The following is a 24289-nucleotide window of genomic DNA, read 5'->3' on the forward strand; positions in this document are numbered from 1 at the left end:
ATGGAGGGTGACCCATTTGTTTTTTGGCGTCGCGTGTGGCTCACTCAGGTTACCGTTAGTCACATTTCTTGGTGTCTTTGAATTTATCTTGTTGAGATCTATTTGAAGATACTAGTGGTGTCGTAATCGGAGCTTTAACATGTCTTCTGAGTCTTTTTCTTTATTTTTATCTCTCCTCTCTCCTCTCCCCTTCCCATTTAATATTTTTTATTGGATGTGAATAGTGACAAGTTATAAAAGTCATGTTTTTCAATCGTGATATGTACATACTGTGTTATTTCACATTTTTTTTTCAATGGTGTTATTTTTCCTATTTTAAAACAAATGTGCTAAAAACCAAAAATAACCTTCTTTTTTTGTTCTACAATTGACTCTTGGATACAGGCTGATCACTGTTGTAACCCATTTTTGGGTCCCTACACAAAAATAAAAATAAAATAACAATAAATAATAATAATAGATAAATATATAGCCGGAAGAACTTAGAAAAAATATATAATAGGAGGCGGGGACGCTCAGAAAATGGTCAGAAAAATTGATTAAGAAAGTTAAAAATACAAAGATTGAAATTTTGACAGTATATTCTTGAATGATGAGAGCCCTGTTGGAAAAGAAAATTTAAATTTTAGGAGAAAAGCCCAAAATTGGATGTTTATGGACTTAATTGGATTTTTATTGAAGGTTTAATTGAATTTATAGAGGGTTTGATTGCAAGAAAAATTGATTTTTAAGTCAATTTGAGCTTTAATTGGAAACAATTAAAATTCTGGGGGCAAATTATAATTTTTAAGAGTTGATTTGGTCAAATCAGGAGCTTAATTGCATAAATATTAAAGTTTAATGGCCAATTAGGGACTTAATTGAGGCAATCCGAGACCAAGGACCAAAGTGAAAAAAGCGGCCAACTATAAGGGCGGCGATTGAAGTTGACAGGGATGTAATTGAAATGAACAAAAGATAAATTAAGGACTGATTTGGAAGTTGACATGTTGGCGCCATATTTAAATGAAACGGCGCGTTTTGTCCAAAACGACGCCGTTTCATGCTTTTCAAAAAAAAAAAGGAGCAAAACAGTGTCGTTTTGAGCGACACTGTTCCTCTTTCTTCTTCCCCTGGACGTGCAGCAGGGGAAGAATGAAACTTTTGTTTTTTTCTCTTTAATTCTTCCTGCCTCTCTCTCCTCGCATGCTTCTGCCTAAAACCCAAAGCCCCACGCACGCCCCCTCATGATGAAAAATCAGCAAGGACGTGCTCTGCAAACCCACGCCCGTTGGCTGCCTAGCCCGACGCCGTGGCAGGGCAGGTTGGCTTCGCTCCCCACGCACAACGATAGGGCGGCAGTAGGGACGCCCCCGCTCCCCTTTGCCCTATAAATACCGCACTCAACAGAGGGGGGGAAAGAAAAAACACAGAGAAAAACGAAAATACAGGAGAAGAAGGGGAACGAACCGAGAGGACGAACCGAAAAAAAAGTGATCGAAAAGAGAGGAATGAAATAGAGAGAGAAAGGAAAGATTAAGGGGAAGCTTGAAACCGGGAGGGAAATTTAAAAACAAAAACAAAACAAAACCGAGAGGACAAGGGGACGACCGCTGGTAAACGAAACAGAGAAAGAAAAAAACAAAAAACTAGAGGAGAGGGGAAGAGGAAGACTCTCTCTCCGCCGCTTGAAACAACAGCGCCGCTACTTGGAGCTGACATCCGTGAGCCACGACACCGTCACCGGCCTCCACCACAGCACCACCAGCGAAGCAGTCCGACCAGCAGCACCGCCTCATCTGCGTCAGGTACCCCTTCTTCCCCCTCTTTGTTGTTGCTTTCGGTGGTCGTGTTCCCTCCTGCATGCAGAACGATATTCGCTCTGCATGCAGGAGGGTGGGGGGAAAATAATCCCCCCCGCCAGTTTTGTTGCTGGGCCAGTCTGATTCTAGCCCAGCGGTGATGCGTTTTTTTATTTTCTGGGCCAGGCTGATTCTAGCCCAGACAAAAATAAAAGATTTGCTTTGAGCTGGTACTTGAGGTTAGACAGTGTTAGAATCAGGAGCTGGAGATATTTGGTGAAGGCGTTCCTTAAGCAGTACAAGTTTAACCTGGAAATTGCTCCGGATCGAACAAGTATAATGTCAATGGAGAAAAGAAGCCAAGTGTCAGTAAGGGCATATGTGCAAAGGTGGAGGGATGAGACAATGCATGTCCAACCCCCTTTAATAGAAACAGAGATGGTGACTTTGTTTACCAATACCTTCAAGGCACCATATTATGAGCATTTAATGGGTAGCTCATCTCAGCATTTATATGATGATGTACGCATAGCGGAAAGAATAGAGCAAGGGATTAAAGCTGGACGCATAGTTGAGCAATCGTAGACGAAGGGTTTTATTGGAAGAAAAATGGAAGGTCACGTTAACAACTTCGAATGTGGGTCTAAGGGCAAGATAGTGGATTCACATAACCCATAAATACCTACCTCTCATGTTGCCCACATAAACTTTAACAAACCTTTTTCCTCTAATCCAGCAAATAACCAGTCAAACAACCACCAAAGACCAAACACAAGATACATTTCAGAACAACTACCGCAATTACCCATGCCTTTGAAGGACATGTATGCCAAACTACTGAGCATTGGACAAATAACTCCTATCCCCACATTACCACTACAACCACTGATTAGTACTTAAAAGTGCATTCTCATTAAGGCTTTATATCATCGTATTGCACTAAAGTATCGTTAAATTCCCTAACTAAAGCATGTTTTATAATAACAAGTCTAATAATATAATATATCTTTAATTTATGGTAAATGCTTGTTTTGAATGCAGGTATATCTCACAATTCAAAGGATTGATTGCTGTGATTAACAATTGAAAGTGAAGAGACAAAAAGAGGACTAGGCTAAGAGAAGAGATGCTGGTTCAATTCCAAACTGGAACACTATTCGGTTATTTGATCATAACTGGAGTTGTAGAACTCGGATTTGGGTCCACTTTATATGGATGGAAAGATAAGACATAGACCTAAAACTTTCATGAAGGGTCCAAAACTCAATTCTGCCGTTTCCAAGTTCAAATATTAGCAACAACGGAGAAGTCGGAACCTGTCCTGCAGCTCAAACACTGTTCGGTTTTCAGCTCATATCTTGAGTTCTAGAAGTCCAAATGAGCTCTGGTTTTTTTTGCTGGAAAGCTGAGACAATTGCCCACAGCTTTCATGGAACAAAGGGCTCAAATTCTGATGTTAGCAATGACGTTTTGGCCAGCCAACAATATCAAAAATCTGCCAACAATTTCAAGAACCAGCAGCCAATAATGTCAAAAACCAGCCACCAAATCAATGGTTGGCCACCAACTATTTCCTTAGTCCACCAAGCAATAGTTCCACATCTTAGCCTATAAAAGGAGACATTTGCCATGTATTTAGTCATCTTGATTTTCAGATCAAGATCATGTTCTTGCTTTCTCTCTTTATATCTTTGTAATGTTCAAGTTTTCTTTCATGTTATATTAATCTCTTGTTTATGCCTTTTCATTTCCTTTCCTATAATTAGTTAACTTATATCATGTTTATGTTCTTATGTTGTTTATTTATGTTTTTCTTCTTCATTATGTTTAGCTAAGTTAATTATGTCAAGGTGAAAAGGTTTTACTAATGGTGTTAGAATATGTATAATATAAACTCAACACGGACTTTAATGTTTATATTCAAGAAAAATTGTTATTAGCATGTCTTATCTTTTTATCTTAATAATCCTTAATACCTTGCTTGTTAAATGGTTAATCTAGATTTGTGTTGTATAACACTTGGTACATCAAATGCTTGATCCTTCATAGTTTTCGGCCGACATCGTTGTTATGATAGGAACTTGATTTGTTGTTAACATAAGCTAGCAACATGAATGCCTGATGATATTTATAAGTATGGTGTTACTTAGACAAGATAATTAATATGATCATGTTAATACTTTATAATGAGCCATTAATGATAAATCATCCGATTAGAACCTCCTTTGTGTGTGGTTTCTAGTTGAGTAATAAAAAGAGTTTATATTATATTTATTTGAAATACCATTAGTGAATTCTCTAACCTTGACATTTGTTTTTATCATTGTTTAATCCTTACATTAATCTCCCATCTCAAAGTTCTCATTAATTTCTTCCTCTTCTTCTTTTTATTATTATTATTACTACTACTACTACTACTATTATTATTATTATTATTATTTACATTCTTGTTATATGTTATGTACGTTAAGTATGCTCTGTGTTTGATCAAGGATCCTGACATTGTTGGTCTTGCCTTATTCATTCGCATCAGAAATCTGTTTATATTATATAATATATCTCTTTGATCTTTTCATAAAATCAGTATATAGGCTGGAAACCTGTGACCCGATCTTTTAGATCATTCTCAGGTATAACAACGCCACGTACTGAGTATTATTATTATTATTATTATTATTACTATTATTATTATTATTGTTATTATTGTTGTTGTTGTTGTTGTTGCATTGTTATTTATAATTTATACAATTAACCTCTCTGTGGTTCGACCCCGGTCTTGCCGGGTTATTTATTACTTCGACACTCCTGCACTTGGGAGAAGACATCAATCTTTTGGTCGTGTCAAGTTTTTGGCGCCGTTGCCGGGGAGGTAAGTATTGTATCAATTTTATATTTCTTTTATTTTCTTTTGTCTTTACTTTTATTTGTTTTTCTAATTTTGTTCTTTTTCTTTTTCTTTTTCTTTTCTTTTCTTTTGCACTTGCATGAGAGTTTGGACACGTACATTAAGTGGTAGACTTTCTAGGAAATCCTCATTTTCTTTACAAAACATGGCCGAAGAAGATAACCAGTCAATTCATAATGAGAATAATGAGAATAATCATGTGAGAACACTTAGAGATCACATGAATCCAACAAGAACAAGTGCACCATCATGTATAGTTTTTCCTCCTGATGCTTCTCATTTTAATTTTAAGCCAGGTATTATTCAACTTTTACCCACTTTTCATGGCTTAGAATTAGAAAATCCATATTTGCATTTAAGAGAATTTGAAGAAGTTTGTAACACCTATAATGACTTAAATTGTAGCATGAACACCATCAGATTAAAGCTTTTTCCTTTTTCATTAAAAGATAAAGCTAAAACATGGCTACAAAATATTAGGTCAGGATCCATTCGTGCTTGGGATGAAATGCAACAACAATTTTTAAAGAAGTTTTTTCCGTCTCACAGAACAAACTCTTTCAAAAGACAAATCACCACTTTCACTCAAAAACCAGGAGAAACATTTTACAAGTGTTGGGATAGATATAAAGACTTGCTTAATACCTGTCCTCATCATGGTTTTGAAACATGGAGATTGGTCTCACAATTTTATGAAGGGTTAACACCTAAAGATAGACAAATGGTGGAATTGATGTGCAATGGAACTTTTGAAGATAAAGACCCTGATGAAGCAATGGAGTACCTAGACTTGCTAGCTGAAAATGCTCAAAATTGGGACACCACAGGTACGTGTGAGGCACCAGGTAAAACTCAACCTCATACATCTAATGGAGGCATGTACAACCTTAGGGAAGATCATGACCTCCAAGCCAAATTTGCATCTTTAGCTAGAAAAGTTGAGGCACTAGAATTAAAAAAGAGTGGTCAAATAAAATCTGTTCAAGAAATTGTGTGTCAAATTTGTGAAACTAATGAACACTCAACCAATGATTGTCCAACTTTGCCTTCTTTTAAGGAATGTTTCCATGAACATGCCAATGCTTTAAACAATTTTCAATGGCAAAATCATGATCCATACTCACAAACGTACAACCCTGGTTGGAGAGAACACCCAAATTTCAATTGGAAGAGTGGTAACAATAATGCACAAACTTCACAACCACCATTTCAAGCACATCATAATTTTCAAAGTTCTCATGGGTATGCATCTCCTTGTGTTCCCCCTCCTGGAAGAAATCTTGAGGACACTTTATATGCATTCATTGAAAAGCAAGAGACAATCAACACTCAACTTGCTCAAAGCATGACAGATTTTAAAGATACTCTTGCAAAATTCACATCTGCTTTCAATTTTCATGAGAAAGGTAAGTTCTCATCTCAACCACAGCAAAATCCCAAAGGGCAATACAATTCAAATGCAAGTAGTTCTGGAAGCCAACACATGGATCAAGTCAAATCAGTCATTACTCTCCACGGTGGTAAGGTTATTGAAAAACCAATTCTTGAACCTTGTGAGAAAGATGATGAGTCAATCTCTGAGGGTAAGGAAGGGGTTAAACCTGAATATTTCAAAGAAAAGACTGATTCCCCACCAGTACTTCCATTTCCTCACGCCATGACCAAGCAAAGAGAAGTCAATCACGATTCTGAAATTTTTGAAACTTTCAAACAAGAAGAAATCGAGGATGAAAAAGGCACCAAAAATGTTGTCGCGGATCATTTGTCAAAATTGACAATAGATTCGACATCTGACATCACACTAATTGAGAAATACTTTCCTGGTCAATCCTTACTTTCTCGTAGTCCGATGCCTTGGTTTGCTAATATAGTTAATTTTCTTGTTTCAGGACATTTGCCAGCTCATTGGAGTACCCAAGACAAAAGAAAGTTCTTGAACGAAGTGAAGAACTTTTATTGGGATGACCCTTACTTGTTCAAATATTGTCCTGATCAAATATTTCGAAGATGCATTCCCGACAATGAGGTAAGTAGTGTCATTAAATTTTGTCATTCTGAGGCATGTAGGGGTCATTTCTCATCAAAGAAGACAGCTGCAAAAATCTTACAAAGTGGATTTTATTGGCCCACCATGTTCAAAAACTCACATGCATTCTGCAAAACCTGTGAAAAATGTCAAAATGTGGGATTTATTTCAAAGCATCGAGAGTCTTTAGTTAATCTTCTATTGACTCTTAAGTCTCATCATAGTGGAGATATGCATCGTGCAATTCATGATTTATGGCCTCATTTTCATAAAGAACATGATCGACTTAGTCTTGGGAATCTGACTAAAAAAGACCCTGTTTGTCAGTTTTTAAGAAAACTGGATGGGAAGCCTATCCCCGACCCATAGAGGGCGTTTAAGCCGTTCTTGGACGTAAAACCAAGGGAAGATGTGAGCCACAATCACAGCTGCTTGTACATACACATGCTTTTTCAAAAAAAAAAAAAAACTGAGAGAGAGAGAGAGAGTGAGACTCCAGCTAGCCTACATATAGGTGGTATGATTGCATTTTCAATTTCTCATCTATAAAATCTTCTCTTCCTTCCCATCATTTCTACTCTACCCATTCATTTAATAGATATAGAAGTGTGTAGAAATGGCCAGTTCCTCTGTTCCTAAAATAAAAACTATTTGTGTTTTTTGTGGATCCAATCCTGGGAAAGAAAAAGAGTTTTTAGAATCAGCAAATCATCTTGGTCGGGTACTAGCTGAGAGAAAGATTCATTTAGTGTATGGGGGAGGTAGCCTTGGGTTAATGGGGAGTGTTTCAATAGCTGCATTTTTAGGAGGCAGTCAAGTTTTGGGGGTCATCCCCAAAGCTTTAGCCGAAGGGGACATCATTGGAAAAACAGTCGGAGAGGAACTACAGGTCTCCACAATGTCTGAACGACTATCTGTAATGTTTAACCATGCTGATGCCTTTATTGCTTTACCAGGTGGTTTGGGAACTTTAGAAGAGATATTTCATATTTCATCTTGGGCTCAGCTGAACATTCACCAGAAACCTATAGGTTTGCTAAATGTTAATGGTTTTTATAATACTTTACTGTCTTTTCTTGATCATGCTGTGGAACAACAATTTCTAACATTTTCAGCGCGACAAATCCTCATCTCTGCTGCTACTGCTGAACAATTGATTGATGAACTTCAATCTTTCATCCCTGTAGTTGATTCCTCTATGAGTCGACTTAATTGGTCAATCACGGAACGCCGTAAAAAGCTTAGATTGGATTTGAGCCTTAGTTTGTGAAATATTGTGTCTTTTGGTTTTATTAATGGTATATTATTTGTGTTTTGTTGTTTCTTGTATTTGTTTAAGTGTGTTTCAGGTTTGTCAGTAGTCGCTGTTTCAGGTGATGTCTTCTATACTCTATCTTTCTACCTTACAACATTGAGGACAATGTCTCGTTTTGGTTGGGGGGAGAGGGTAGTAGTTGATATTACTAGTTGATATTACAAAAAAAAAAAAATTATTAACTAACTGTGTTTTCTATTATTACAACCATTTGCAAACCTGTTGTTACTAGGATGGCAGAGTAAAGGATGAACTTTAGTGACTCTTGAGACGCATCTTAGTAAACATTCTTAACAAGGTCTATTATAATACTTCTTGAAATATTCAGATTTACAAACTCTCGCATTGTTATCACTTAATTCTGCTCATATACTTATTTAACAAGTATTCTTAAACCTTTATTTTCATACACACACTTTAACATATGATTGTGGGTTGCATATTGGATTATTACATTATTTATGTTCTTTTGTTAAAGGTAACAACTAAGGGAAAGGGACAGTATATATATATATATAAAAAAAAAACAAAAACAAAAAAAAAACAAAAAAAAAAACAAATAAATAAATAAAAAAGTAGATAAGTTTGGTTTCGTAGCCTCCTTGACTTAAGCAATTAAGCCCGAAGGGGTGTTTTAACACCTAGTACCCTAAAGTCAACTGACTTGGGAGCTATTGGCCCAGTGCTTGTTACATGGGTTAAGGAGAAAAGCTTAAGGGAATCAAACATTGCACTATCTACGTGTCAGTATCTGCAACCCGAGTTACTAAGCTCGTAGGGGTGTCTCAACACCTGATGCCCTAAGACCAACTGGTCTGGGAGTCATTAGCTAAAAGCTCGTTACATGGGTTCAAGATACATTGTATTATAAATTCTTGCTTTCAAAAAAAAAAAAAAAAAAAAAAAAAAAAAAAAACAAAAGAGATAATAATCCCAACCCAAGGAAGTTAACCTTAAACATTGGAACAAAAATTTTGTTTTCTTCCATGAAAAGCTCCATAGCTATGTTTTGATTTACTGAGCACAAAAAGAAGGTTTATTAATATCTTGTTTAAGAAGTATGAAGCAGATATATAAATTTAATGAGAGTTTGTTTATTTGGATAGATTAATGGAAGTTAAATGATGAATACCTTGCTTTGTGGAACTTGCAAATTGTTTTTGTATTTTAACGCTTTGATTACTAGGGACTAGTAATAAGCTGGTTGGGGGGTGTGATTAGTACTTAAAAGTGCATTCTCATTAAGGCTTTATATCATCGTATTGCACTAAAGTATCGTTAAATTCCCTAACTAAAGCATGTTTTATAATAACAAGTCTAATAATATAATATATCTTTAATTTATGGTAAATGCTTGTTTTGAATGCAGGTATATCTCACAATTCAAAGGATTGATTGCTGTGATTAACAATTGAAAGTGAAGAGACAAAAAGAGGACTAGGCTAAGAGAAGAGATGCTGGTTCAATTCCAAACTGGAACACTATTCGGTTATTTGATCATAACTGGAGTTGTAGAACTCGGATTTGGGTCCACTTTATATGGATGGAAAGATAAGACATAGACCTAAAACTTTCATGAAGGGTCCAAAACTCAATTCTGCCGTTTCCAAGTTCAAATATTAGCAACAACGGAGAAGTCGGAACCTGTCCTGCAGCTCAAACACTGTTCGGTTTTCAGCTCATATCTTGAGTTCTAGAAGTCCAAATGAGCTCTGGTTTTTTTTGCTGGAAAGCTGAGACAATTGCCCACAGCTTTCATGGAACAAAGGGCTCAAATTCTGATGTTAGCAATGACGTTTTGGCCAGCCAACAATATCAAAAATCTGCCAACAATTTCAAGAACCAGCAGCCAATAATGTCAAAAACCAGCCACCAAATCAATGGTTGGCCACCAACTATTTCCTTAGTCCACCAAGCAATAGTTCCACATCTTAGCCTATAAAAGGAGACATTTGCCATGTATTTAGTCATCTTGATTTTCAGATCAAGATCATGTTCTTGCTTTCTCTCTTTATATCTTTGTAATGTTCAAGTTTTCTTTCATGTTATATTAATCTCTTGTTTATGCTTTTTCATTTCCTTTCCTATAATTAGTTAACTTATATCATGTTTATGTTCTTATGTTGTTTATTTATGTTTTTCTTCTTCATTATGTTTAGCTAAGTTAATTATGTCAAGGTGAAAAGGTTTTACTAATGGTGTTAGAATATGTATAATATAAACTCAACACGGACTTTAATGTTTATATTCAAGAAAAATTGTTATTAGCATGTCTTATCTTTTTATCTTAATAATCCTTAATACCTTGCTTGTTAAATGGTTAATCTAGATTTGTGTTGTATAACACTTGGTACATCAAATGCTTGATCCTTCATAGTTTTCGGCCGACATCGTTGTTATGATAGGAACTTGATTTGTTGTTAACATAAGCTAGCAACATGAATGCCTGATGATATTTATAAGTATGGTGTTACTTAGACAAGATAATTAATATGATCATGTTAATACTTTATAATGAGCCATTAATGATAAATCATCCGATTAGAACCTCCTTTGTGTGTGGTTTCTAGTTGAGTAATAAAAAGAGTTTATATTATATTTATTTGAAATACCATTAGTGAATTCTCTAACCTTGACATTTGTTTTTATCATTGTTTAATCCTTACATTAATCTCCCATCTCAAAGTTCTCATTAATTTCTTCCTCTTCTTCTTTTTATTATTATTACTACTACTACTACTACTACTATTATTATTATTATTATTATTTACATTCTTGTTATATGTTATGTACGTTAAGTATGCTCTGTGTTTGATCAAGGATCCTGACATTGTTGGTCTTGCCTTATTCATTCGCATCAGAAATCTGTTTATATTATATAATATATCTCTTTGATCTTTTCATAAAATCAGTATATAGGCTGGAAACCTGTGACCCGATCTTTTAGATCATTCTCAGGTATAACAACGCCACGTACTGAGTATTATTATTATTATTATTATTATTACTATTATTATTATTATTGTTATTATTGTTGTTGTTGTTGTTGTTGCATTGTTATTTATAATTTATACAATTAACCTCTCTGTGGTTCGACCCCGGTCTTGCCGGGTTATTTATTACTTCGACACTCCTGCACTTGGGAGAAGACATCAATCTTTTGGTCGTGTCAACCACCATTCCCCATCTGGTACAAGCCCGAGCTGACTTGCGAGTACCATACTGGTATTCCCGGGCATGGTCTTGAAACGTACTACGATTTCAAGAAAAGGTTGTTGGAGTTCATCAAGATAGGATGAGTGTCATTTGAAGACACACCCAACATCAATTCAAATCCATTGCTTGGTCATGACGCAAATAATAATGGATAAAGGGTTGGAAAACCTTGGTCAAGAATTGTCAATAAGGAAGAAGGTGAGATCGAAGGAGATGACAAGAAAACACAGGTGGGGAAGGAGGATGAAGCACTGCCACGACTGACTATCCACACATTTGAATAAGCCTCCGCCAAGACCTTGTGCGCAAGTTGGCTCAGAGTGAGAAGTTTCAGAACGGGGTGACCCAAGAAGCTCCTGTAGTTTTTAAAATGTACACCAACTTTGTTTGCCTTAGCATGCTTTTGTCATTGCTTGTATTTTCTCTAATTGACAACTAAGGCTCATGATGTTAGCTAGATTTTGTGTTTGTCTTTGAGCCCACCTTTTCTTTAAATAAATGATGAGATTATGCGTTTTTTAAACAAGGTTGAGTGGTTACAAGGAAGGTATCATAAAACGGTAAAAAAAAGAAGGAAATACAACCCTACCCTTAGATAGCATAATGAATTGCATAGATAAATGATTAGGTGGTCACTCTATAATCACCTGTAAATTTCTTTCAAGATAAGAACGAAGTTTATCAATCCTAACAATATGCATTTTGAAATGAGAAAAAAATTCATTATCCCTTCACTCTCTAAAGAGTTTATCGTTGGTGGTCCCCTTTTGAGCTGGAATGAATTTCTTCTTTATAAAAGCCCGGACTAGGACCACACCCTCATACTGGGGGCAATAAAAGATATTTAATGAAAAGTTTTACGTGATTTTAAAACGGGATGAGAGCCCGTAGATTTGAAAAAGATAAGTTAAAGCATGTGACAAAAGCATGACAAAGAAGGCAATGACAAGTCCTACATTTTGAAAAAAGCTATTTGTAAAAAGTCGAAGACTTCTTCTCAACGATATGATAGGTAAAAAGAGGTAGCACGAAAAATGAATCCAGCATACGACTTCAAAAGCAAGCTCATGTCAAGAGAGAGTTTCATGAAATAGAAGAAGATGATGGGACCTATGTTTCAAAACCAGGTAAGAATGCATGCATGGCATCTAATCATAAATCATTGCATGAATGTTTTTTGAATCGTTACAGGAGGAATCCTTAATGTACTCCAACAAGATTATGGATGAAGAAAGAATCATTGAGTTGATGATAGCAAAGAATCACAGTTTTGATTTTGGAACAACAATAAAGTGAGAAGAACCTATTAGGAAATCTTCAAAAGAAAATGAAAGGTTCAAACCCTGCCATCAGGAAGAACGACATCGATATCAGCTTTGGTTAAAGGGAATCGCCAGATGGGATTCCAGGTTGACCGAGCTGCAAAAATAGATTTTTTGGTTTTGGTTAAAGGAGATCGCCAGAAGGGATCTCAGGTTAACCCAATCGCAATACCGATATCAGCTTTGGTTAAAAGAGGTCGCCAGAAGGGATCTCATATTTCAGCTTTGGTCCAAGGAGGTCGCCAGAAGGGATCTCATATTTCAGCTTTGGTTAAAGGGAATCGCCAGATCGGATTCCAGGTTGATTGAGCTACAAATATAGTTTTGGTTTTGGTTAAAGGAGGTCGCCAGAAGGGATCTTAGGTTAACACAATCGTAACACCGATATTAGCTTTGGCTAAGGGAAATCGCCAGATGGGATTTCAGGTTGGCCAAACTATAAATATAGATTTTTTAGTTAAAAGAGATCGCCAAAAGGGATCTCGGATGGAATTCCATGTTAATCAAACCGAAGTTAGAATTCAGAGGATCGCTAGATTGGGATCTCGAGATGACTAAGTTTTGATTTGATCATAGTTTTTGGGCTGAGGAGGATTGTCGTAAAGACAAAGTTTCAGATCGATCAATGCTTCGACAAGATCAGTTTCGAAAGTTCCATTTTGGTTTATCTTTATAAAACTTACTGCGCAAAACCCCTACTCCGTAAGTATTATAAAGAGGGGGCATCTGTTGTAACCCATTTTTGGGTCCCTACACAAAAATAAAAATAAAATAAAATAAAATAAAAATAAATAATAATAATAGATAAATATATAGCCGAAAGAAATTAGAAAAAAAAATATAAGAGGAGGCGGGGACGCTCAGAAAATGGTCAGAAAAATTGATTAAGGAGGTTAAAAATACAAAGATTGAAATTTTAACAGTATATTCTTGAATGATGAGAGCCCTGTTGGAAAAGAAAATTTAAATTTGAGGAGAAAAGCCCAAAATTGGATTTTATTGAAGGTTTAATTGAATTTTTAGAGGGTTTGATTGCAAGAAAAATTGATTTTTAAGTCAATTTGGGCTTTAATTGGAAGCAATTAAAGTTCTGGGGGCAAATTATAATTTTTAAGAGTTGATTTGGTCAAATCAGGGGCTTAATTGCATAAATATCGAAGTTTAATGGCCAATTAGGGACTTAATTGAGGAAATCCGAGACCAAGGACCAAAGTGAAAAAGGCGGCCAACTATAAGGGCGGTGATTTTTAAGGACTGATTTGGAAGTTGACATGTTGGCGCCATATTTAAATGAAACGGCGCGTTTTGTCCAAAACGACGTCGTTTTATGCTTTTCAAAAAAAAAAGAGCAAAATAGTGTCGTTTTGAGCGACATTGTTCCTCTTTCTTCTTCCCCTGGACGTGCAGCAGGGGAAGAATGAAACTTTTGTTTTTTTCTCTTTAATTCTTCCTGCCTCTCTCTCTTCGCATGCTTCTGCCTAAAACCCAAAGCCTCACGCACGCCCCCTCATGATGAAAAATCAGCAAGGACGTGCTCTGCAAACCCACGCTCGTTGGCTGCCTAGCCCGACGCCGTGGCAGGGCCGGTTGGCGTCGCTCCCCACGCACAGCGATAGGGCGGCAGTAGGGACGAATTGCGTAATATTGGTTTGTATTTTTATCACAATTGCGTAATATTGGTTTGTGTTTTTATACCGGAAAGATACAAATCCAATATTAAAATACCCGGTTTTCATCAAGACATAAAAAAAATGTTTTGTTTTCATGCATACGGCCTAGTCTCTCCAATATATATATATATATATATATATATCATCACATCATATTTTCATACAACAAAGAAAATTTCAAAAAATATATGTATTAGTATGCACTTTGGCTGTAACAACAAGTTTGTTAGAGCCATGAGAACTAGGCCAATATTTCAAAAATTCTCAAAAAATCTTTTTGTCTTCTTTTAGTATCTGGATTACGAATTTATACGTAAAACGTATTCTTGATATTAAAAATATATTTTTCATGTAGATGTTAGAACGGTTAGGTTTTACCCGATAAGATAAGAATCTCCTTACTGAGGAGGACTTTTCTTAAACCATAGATAGACCAACAACTAGAAATACAATAACAACTTAGCTTTTTATCAGACAATCAAACAATGCAGCTTACCTTAGGTAAGACGTATTTGGGGTGCTAATACCTTTCCTTTACGCAATCAGTCCCCGTACCCGATCTCTAAGACCAGTTAGGGTTCCTAGTGACCAAAATACTAGGTGGCGACTCCCATTCCATTTTTCACTGATAAAAGATAAGAATTTCTTGTCTCCCCATATTTGCTAGATAGATATATACATTTTAGATTTGAAGTAGAAATTTTCGTCGTGACGCCGCACATGTGCGACAATCACTATTAGGTTTTTGGTTGGGGCCGGAGTGTTTGCTTTTGTTATTTGATATGTTTTTCAAAGTGTTTTTTGCATGAAAAAAACATTAAATTGAAGTATTTAGGTGTTTTTCAATGATTTTAATGTGCTAATGCTAAAAATAAAAAAATATATATAATAAATTATTCTGATGTATTTTTAATTGAAAAATATTTTTGAAAAACACTTTACACCACGTTACCAAACACACACAAATTAATAAAGCAAAGCAAAGCTAAATATATGCACTATCTTTTTCTATATAAATTTAAATCTTCAAATTGAAAAATTAAATATCAATAATGTAGTGTCGGAAGACAAGGATTACATGGAAAACTGTATTAGAATGTGCCCAGCTAGTGTTTGTATAATTCCAGGACCAAGCTAATGCAGTTATTCATTAATAGACTAGTCATTCTGTCTTTGATCGGATCGATAATCCGAATATTGATTCGATAATATCGTGTGATCAATCAAATTAGAAAAAAAAAAGAGAAAAAAAATACGTGTTCAACACCATGAAGTTGTTGGTAGAAGTAGTCTACCTAGGGCTTGCAAAAAGAAAAAAATATATGGGATTGTCTTTTCCTTGTAATGATTAAGAATTTTGATATCATTTCGATGGTAAAACTTTTATAAGTAATTAGTTTATTGTCATTTTGCTTCGAAGTTTTAGCCAACGGACGTGCGGTAGAAGAAGTTGACATGCCCAATCACTTTGATATATAGGAAGTGATGGTGTGTGTGTGTTAGATAGGAAAACTACAAGTCTAAGCCACATGCCCCCGTCTCGAGGTCTTTAAAGTTGAGGCTTAACAGAAGAGAGAACAGGGGGGCTATTCACATGTCCCACTTTAATGTTTGTTTGCTGCATTTTCAACCTATGGCTATTTGTTTCTTTCATTTAGAGGACAAATACCCAGCACATTATGATATATATATATATAGTAACTATCTGACCTGTGCTTTACTAAGGGTTGAATATTTTTTCTTCTTAAAAAAAAAATATTTATAGACTTTTATGATGTGTTTTTGTATATAAAAAAATCCCAAACTGAATTTATAAAAAGTTCATGTATACATCTAATTAAATAAATTGAGAACTATTTATGCAATAAAAAATTATCAAGCCCGATCTTGACCCAGCCACAGTACACCAGCCAAACACATGACTTGAGTAATGAACTTAATGGGGTTCAACAATTTTTTTTTAATAATTTATTATCTAAAATAAATATCTATAAAATTAAGAACCAACAAAATATCAAAATGATTGGAAAAAAATTAAATTGAAACAAATTACGTTGACCAATTAATTATCAACCCAATATAAGCGATGAAATTAGGAAAAAAAAAAGGAGAAGAACAATTAAAAAAACAAATGCAATTATAACGGATAAGAAAAAAAACAGAGAAAAAGGCCTCGGGCTAGGAAGGCCCATAGCTCTTGGGCCTCCACAAAAAGACTCAGGCGCGCGGGCCTGGACACACACCTGGCCTTAAGATATGTATATTTTTAATTTTTCTTAAGGAACGGATGACAGGTCGTCCACCTCTCAATGATTTGAAAAAAAAATAGAGGCGATGTGTCGCCTCTACTACCTAGATTCCTATGACCTTCGATTGCTAGAAAATCAGGCTAGTCCATTTTAGACCAAGAAAAACTCATTTTTAACCACATCTCGACCCGAAAAAATCATATAAACACCATCAACACCTTGTAAAACATATCAATAGCCTTTAACAACCTGAAAATTGTCTCCAAAACCTACAATCAATCTAAAACTTTTTTTTTTTTTTCAGTTTAGATCCACCATTTTAGGCAAGCTTAAGGGGAAAACAACACCTTGTCCAAGCTTTATTAATCAAAAGTAGCCCCATTGAAACCAAAATCGCCCACTTTCATGGTCAAAATCGGTCTCAATCAAGACTTTTTCGTTCTACCATCGGAATCTAACAACACTCTCTCTCCTCTCTCAAACCAGGGACAAAAAATTAAGAAAAATAAAATTTGAGATCAAAATTAAATTTCATAAATTGTTAGGGACTAAAAACTTATAATCTGAAAAGTTGGAGGACTAAAGTATACTTTGGCCCTAATTTTAGCAAAATCATCTTTTTTTACTGTATTTTTCATTCTAGTTTCTTATCTTTGAATTTTGCCATTTTTTTAATAAATATGTTTTAATTGGTAATTAATTTGTGTCTATAAAGTACAATAAAAAAAGAAAGATTTGACAAAACTGTGTGTGTATATGTGTTAATTAGGATTGTTTTCAGGAAATGAGGACTATCAGAATAAGACTATGCCTTGTATGGTTCAATATTATCGTATATGTCAATCCATCATATTATATAGTACGAGGACAACATTGATGCCAAGGAATTATAATGTCAATCGATCCATCATAATAGTAGACGAGGAAAACCTAACATTGCTGCCATGGAATTATAACGTCAGTGATTACAAATTCTTTCGCCCTTCTTGACGGCGGCTGCATGGAGTACCATGTTTTACCTTCGATGGCTATAGTATTCCTATCAAATCTGGGGAACCAGGCCACTTTGTGCAAAAGCTACTCGTATTGTTTTCCTATGCATTTTCTTAAGAGACAATTATTATTGTACAAACCAGGTGTGCATATCATTGGCTTGATTCACATAAACGAAGTCGCTAGAGAGTTCTTCCGTGTTTCTTTTTTTGGTGAATTAATTGTACGTCTTTAATTTGTACTTAATTTATTAATTAGAGATTGACTGTTGGATTAAAAATGTTGCAAATAAAAATCAGTCCATTGTTTTTAATTATGTCAACCTAAATGACATAGCATTAAATTCTTATTCTCACATCTTCGAATATAAATTTGTTAGCAGGTCTTTTATACTAATACACCGTCTATTTGCTGTAAATTAATTGTCTTTTCTTTATAACGAATATATATGATCAAATTAAGATAAAAGGGGGGAAATCAATTACTAATTTAAAATTAAAAAGTTAAGGGAACTTGAAATTGCATATGGTGATTAAAGGAGAAGGAAGAAAAGGAAATTGACAGTGTTCAATTAACTCCCGATCGATCCCTTTTCACTCTAGTCTTTTTGGCAAATAATACTGCAATCAGGCATTGGCCTAGTCTTCTTGACACCAACGACAATTCAATCATAGATGTGTATATTTGGAAATTGGAATTGTCAAGAAACTAAATTGGTGATCAGCTGTTAGTCACGACCATACTATCGTTTGAGTTTTTTCTTCTTCGTTGCTTCCATGAAAAACAAAATAGTGAAGCAATCAATGCGAGGATAAAGCAAATGTAATAAATAATTCATGGAGGGTTTGTCCCTTTTATTCTGTTAGCAAGCTTGTGGAAGGCCCCTTTGAGAATATTCCAATCAAGAGGGAAAAAATTAAAAAAAAAAAAAAGATGGAAGGATTTCTTGGAAAGATTTGGGAGGGGAACCAATTAATTAATTGTTTTTTCTTCTCATATATAGTGCGTTTTCAGAAATGAATTAATTGATCCTTGGCAAACATTTGTTGTCGTTACTCCATTATAGGGCCATTGAATATCAAAATCTTACGTGAGAAAATTCGAACCTTGTGCTACTTACAAGTAGAAGAAGATGATATCACTTTGAGTCTTTGACATTTACTTGCAAGTATGTTGGAGCGATGTGATAAATGAGAGAGAAAAAAAATTAAATTAACGAGAATCCTTGTTTAGGCCTATATTCACGAGCTTATACAACAAGGCGACCCTAATTTAGGCCTATACAGCGCACAAGGATAACTCCTCTCGTTTCAAGAGTGAGTTAAATTGAACAATGTGAATCTCATCGATATACCTTGATTTTTTTTTTTTTTGAAACCATGTTGGATAACGTGATTTATCAGTGGGATTTACTCTTTTTGTTTTTTTTTTCGGGTTACAAAAAAAGGGTAGGAGTGGCACCCTATATATAGACTCGTCAAGGTGTATTTGCTCTTTTTTTTTTATTAATATGGATGTTTGAACCAGCTTGTGCATATTTCGACTAATCTCACGGGTTTTAAAATTAACGACCATGTAAGCTTTCAATGACCCTGAGGTTTGTGAAACTCAAACTGGTAATATCTAAAAAATAAATATAAAATCTGGCCAGTTAAGTTATACTACTCGTCATTGCATTTGGTCATACTTGATACGGCATGCTGTTTCTTCTACCATTGAAGAAGCATGCTCCATAAGCCCAACAGAAAAGAGACCGTAGTGTACAATACGTATCTAGGTTTACCCCCCGCCAGTCTCACTTGTATGTTTGGTTTCGAGTCCTTCTCAAAGCACCCCTGGACCACAAAGTTTAGAGCACGAAATTTCTTGAATTCACTTATTCGAAAACGCGTGAAATTCTTTGAAAAATGATTTCTGACCTTCTGCATTTGAATGTTCAGTAAAACTAGTCCTTGAAGAAATTTGATCATACAATCTTTCGATGCAACTTGACCACCCAAGGTCTATACCTACTCATGACTCGATAAATTTAATCACATTTTTTTGGGAAGAATATATATATATTCTTCTGTAGTACTTGATCAACACATTAAGTTACACCAAACTTTGAAACCTGCCTGCTAAGGTGGCCTCCTATTGTACTTGTAGCCACTATTGATAGTTCATGTGTGATTATACTCCAGGGTCCCTGCACCTGATATTTTGTCCCTTCAGAGATTTTGAAACTCGAAACCCAGTTTTCTAACCTGTATAACATTAATTGTCAATCGATGAAATTAACTGCCCAATTATCAATCAGAAAACCCATCACGAGGACCTACAAAATAAAGATCTAGAAGTTAGAATTGTCTTGCTCATCTGTACAGGTGTTCGTCACAATATATAATTGATAGTGAAACATATAAATATAGCTGAGGAAAGATCAAGGTAAGGACATGTGAAAGCTAGCCGGTGTTTTTGTCAAAGCAAAAAGTGAATTCTAATAGGAAGCTAGTGTTGAATGATCTTCACAGAATATGCAGCGACTTTTCGTGAAATAATTAACTTGACTTTGCCTAGTGTGCCCAGAGATACCAGTGGGAACCCAGCCAATAAATTACCTAGCGGCTAGCGTCCCACCTATGTATAGGTGGGGTTCCTCCGGCAAAGAGGCAATCGTACAATCAAATTTTGTGGTCCATTTTATAATCAATAAATTCAGTGTTTCCTACTTTTGTTTGTTCATATGGTGTTTTCTACAATGCTCTGCTCAAGTTATGAAGGCACTGTAGATAATATATTCTTCTTCTTCTTTTCTTCTCTTACATGAACATTAAATAATATGTTCTTCTTCTTTGATGAATATTTACATTTTAGTGTAATAGGGTTATGAGTTTTATTAATTACACAATATTTAATCCAATAAATATTAGTGAAGGCGATATTAAATGTCTATATAAGAAGTATAAAAATAAAAAGTTTTTCAATCCAAATATTATTACGATACATCTTCTACCAAAAGGTTCATTGAAAAATACTTATGTTGGTTTGCACACAGAGAACTTTATGTTCCTTACAAGACCATAATAGAAAGGATAAGTGGCTTAACTTCTAGTTTTAGTAATGTGCATGAAGTTATAAATGATAGTAGTTATCCTTATAGGAATATGACAATGGATACAATATGAATGGATTAGGATTATGCATGTGAATATTCAAGTGTTGATGAAGAACCAAAGGCAGCTGCAACTAGGTTTTTTAAACTTTTGAAAGATTCCAATGAACCATTATAAGATGGGTGCACAAATCACAATAAATTATCGATTGTTGCATAAATGTTCACCATCAAGTTACATCATGGGCTGAGTGAGGCTGGTTATGACAGAATTATTGAATGGGCGAGAACTTTTTTACTTGAAAGGAATAGGTTGAAAGAGAACTTCTATGATGCTAAATTCATGATGAAACCCTTTTGCTTAGGATACTAGAAAATTATGTGTCCAAACTTCTGCATGTTATAATACCGTGAAAATATAGATTTTACCGAGTGCAGAACCCGTGGGCATGCTCGGTTTAAACCCAAAACTAGTAGGGGAAAGACTCTTGTCGCACATAAAAAACTAAGATACTTTCCAATCGCTCATAGGCTGCAAATGCTATTCATGTCTTCAAAGACTGTTGAGCATATGACACGACATCATTCACATGATACGGAGGATGGAGTTATAGTGCACCCTTTTGATGGTGAAGCTTAGAAGCAGTTTAATAGTGTTCATCCTCGGTTTTCAATGAAATATAAAACGTATCTAGGATGCTTATATCCAGCAAGTGATATCCGAGTGTTTCTTGAGGTGGTCACAATCCGGTTCAAATAACCGGACAAAGAAGATTCATGATTACATGACCATGCACATCGGAAGATCTATTCCATTCATTTCATGTGCAAAACAAATTAATCTATAATATGAAAATGTTTAACTAATATTAGGTTTATTTTGTGGGCTACGGTGCTTGGGCGTGATCCAAGATCAATGGAACTTTTTTGTTGAAACCCACATATGGAAGGAGGACAGACAAAAAAGGGTGCAACAACTCGTGGATAATCGAGCTTAGAAGTTTGTGGTAAGTTGGATTTCAATATTTTTTAAAAAGTTGTTATTTTTTTATATTTGTTGACTTTTTTTTAGGAAACATAAAACACTTGACTGTGTGAGAGATACATGGATGATCATTCAACCCATCTAGAACTTGATCTAAATTTTTGGTTAGAGACCGGATCTACTGGTGGACTTGATATAAATCCGATTTATGGTATCTCCAATATTGTGGAAAAGGATATGTGAGTGGGTCGTAGTGTCTCGACCGTTGGGACCTCGTAATCTAGATCGAGCTAGTAATCATCAACCGTCTAGACACTTTTACGAGAACAAGTTCAAGCTGAGATGACCCAACTGAGGAATAAAATGAATGTCGTCAAGCAACTATTGGCAACTCTCACTGGTACTTGTGCTCCCCCTCGTCGCTCTCCTGGTTTCGGCGAAGATCTGCCTCTATCTCCTCCTCTAACTTCTATGTATTTAATAATATTTTTTAAAATTAATATTACAATTTTTTTCTTTTTTCTTTTATTTTAATTTGTTTAATTTTATTGTTCTTTTTTTAAGAAAATAACTACATATAATACCAATGGATTTTGAAAAACCAATGAAATTATCTATAGACTATGTCCATCAGAGAGTTGAAAACCAATTTATGGGACTTGCCACTATTATATGTGATTCTCTGATGAATTAATTCTGTTGGTAATATACATATAATCATCAATGAATTTACCAATGGTTTATTCTGTAGGTAATATGTCATAATCACTAATGGATTTACCAAGAGAATTGATGCCAATAAAGTTTTTTGTTTGGCACGATAATTCTATCAATAAGTTCATCGGTGATTATACTACCGATGAAATAAAAATCATTAACGATATATTTTTCGATGACAAGTTTTCATTTGTTTTTTCGTTGATAATTTTATTTTCAATGGAATAGGTGTACAGACATGAAATTTCTTCAAGTAATATACTCGTAATTTTATTTTCGATGACGATAATTTCCTTTTTTATTGGAAGATTACCACTAATCTAAACACCAATTGATTAAAATCACATTACTATTTTTTATCACGATATATTCATATAATTTGAGCAAAGAGAGGTACTTGACAATATGTCAATCCAAGAACAAAACCAAAACCTACGGCATTCAGGCATGAACGAAAACCCTTGCTATTGATTTGAATTCACTAATGTGGATAATGAACATAATCTATGATGTTCTCGAGAGAGCAGTGAAATGGCAGTTGCCCATATAATTCAGTGTGTTGCCGATGTCAAAGGGTAGTTTCTTTGAATACTTGGCATCCACAAGGCACGCGTTTGTCATTCACGAAGTCAGAGAAAAAAGCCACGCACCTTGTTGATCACATACATATTCCCTCTCATGTTGACACAATTGAATTGAGCATTAATATAATCTAACATCTCTGCCCATAATTGATACCTCAACGGCTTAACCATTACATCGTGTGGACAATATAGAGCATTTTCAGCGCATGTACTTGTTCGATTGGTTCAATATATAGCTAGAATTCCATGCACATTTATAATGATAAGAATAAGCATAAATGCCATTAAAAGTAGATATGGATGAAAATGAATACTCGTGGATAAGATTTTTATTATGTTTATACTCCATTAATTATTTATCAAGTAAAAACTTTTAAATATTCATCCATCCAATCTATTGGGTTTTCATTTTAGATATTCATTACTTGATTATTTAATAAAAAATAATATGTATATGTCGAGTCAGTCTCGAGTTGGATTTAACAATATTCATATTTATTTATTATTCATCTAATAAAATAACTACTCATAAAAAAAACATCTAGTTAGTTCCTATAGTATCCATTATATTCAAGTGAAGTGAAATTATCATTAGTAAAATAGGAATTGCTCAAAATATAATTATACAACACATAAAATAACATAAACCTATTTTTAGATTTACCGATAGAATTTTCTGTTGGTATTTATAATCTCAATTCGTCGGCACGAATTTAACCGACGAGCTCATAGATGGCAATACTCTGTCGGGAAAACTCTTATTGGTGACTTGTGGTTTGTCGATGAGTCCATCAATAATAATTTTACCAACGGATTTACTAATGGCAAAAGCACGCAAAAAAAAAAATTAACCGCTTTATTCCACTGGTATTTTCATCAATGACTATAACATATCAATGATAGAAAAATCATATATAATTTCATTAGTGATTTTTTTTGTTTGTCAGTCTTCTCTTCGGTGAATTTGACATATAACTATCAAACAAATCATTTGTAATTCTATCGGTGAGTAAAGAGTAGCCGTAAAATTTGTAGTAATTCTTTTTCAACTTTTTAGAATAAACTAACTGACTTAGTCAATGGGTAACTCTGTCAGTAATAATTTAATTTTTTTAAAAAAGTAGAAAATAATTGAATTAAAATAAATAAATATAAAAATAAGATATTTATTATAAATTTAAATATGTATAAGTTCAAATACAATTAATCTGAAATAGAGGCACTGTAGGAGGAGGAGGGGAAGGGTCTTTGCCGGTACCATAGGGAAAATAAAGGGGAGTACATGTACCATCCATCTGTGATCTCATTTCTATTACCAATTGTCAAAGTTCGGTCGTCTCAACACTGAGTCGTTCATAATCAACAATAAGATGGGTCATCTGAGCTTGAGCTTGTTGGTCTAAAATTGCCTGAACTTCAGAGTTTGAGTGCT

The 24289-nt window shown here is 34.7% G+C and overlaps 2 protein-coding genes and 1 pseudogene across 2 annotated transcripts; 2 read left to right on the forward strand and 1 right to left on the reverse strand.

Moving 5' to 3' along the window:
* Positions 1 to 2673: 2673 nt before the first annotated feature.
* On the forward strand, positions 2674 to 7171 carry LOC127904341 (uncharacterized). Its single transcript, XM_052447364.1, has 2 exons — positions 2674 to 4982; positions 5236 to 7171. The coding sequence occupies exon 2, from the start codon at positions 5408 to 5410 to the stop codon at positions 7079 to 7081; it is 1674 nt and encodes a 557-aa protein (XP_052303324.1). The 5' UTR covers positions 2674 to 4982; positions 5236 to 5407; the 3' UTR covers positions 7082 to 7171.
* On the reverse strand, positions 5239 to 5349 carry LOC127904928 (small nucleolar RNA R71; annotated as a pseudogene).
* Positions 7172 to 7189: 18 nt separating the features above from the next.
* On the forward strand, positions 7190 to 11769 carry LOC127904342 (probable cytokinin riboside 5'-monophosphate phosphoribohydrolase LOGL10). The gene has a single exon (XM_052447368.1). The coding sequence runs from the start codon at positions 7329 to 7331 to the stop codon at positions 7980 to 7982; it is 654 nt and encodes a 217-aa protein (XP_052303328.1). The 5' UTR covers positions 7190 to 7328; the 3' UTR covers positions 7983 to 11769.
* The last annotated feature ends 12520 nt before the right edge of the window (positions 11770 to 24289 follow it).

This window comes from Populus trichocarpa, chromosome 1 (assembly GCF_000002775.5).
Source record: "Populus trichocarpa isolate Nisqually-1 chromosome 1, P.trichocarpa_v4.1, whole genome shotgun sequence".
Taxonomy (NCBI): Eukaryota; Viridiplantae; Streptophyta; class Magnoliopsida; order Malpighiales; family Salicaceae; genus Populus; species Populus trichocarpa.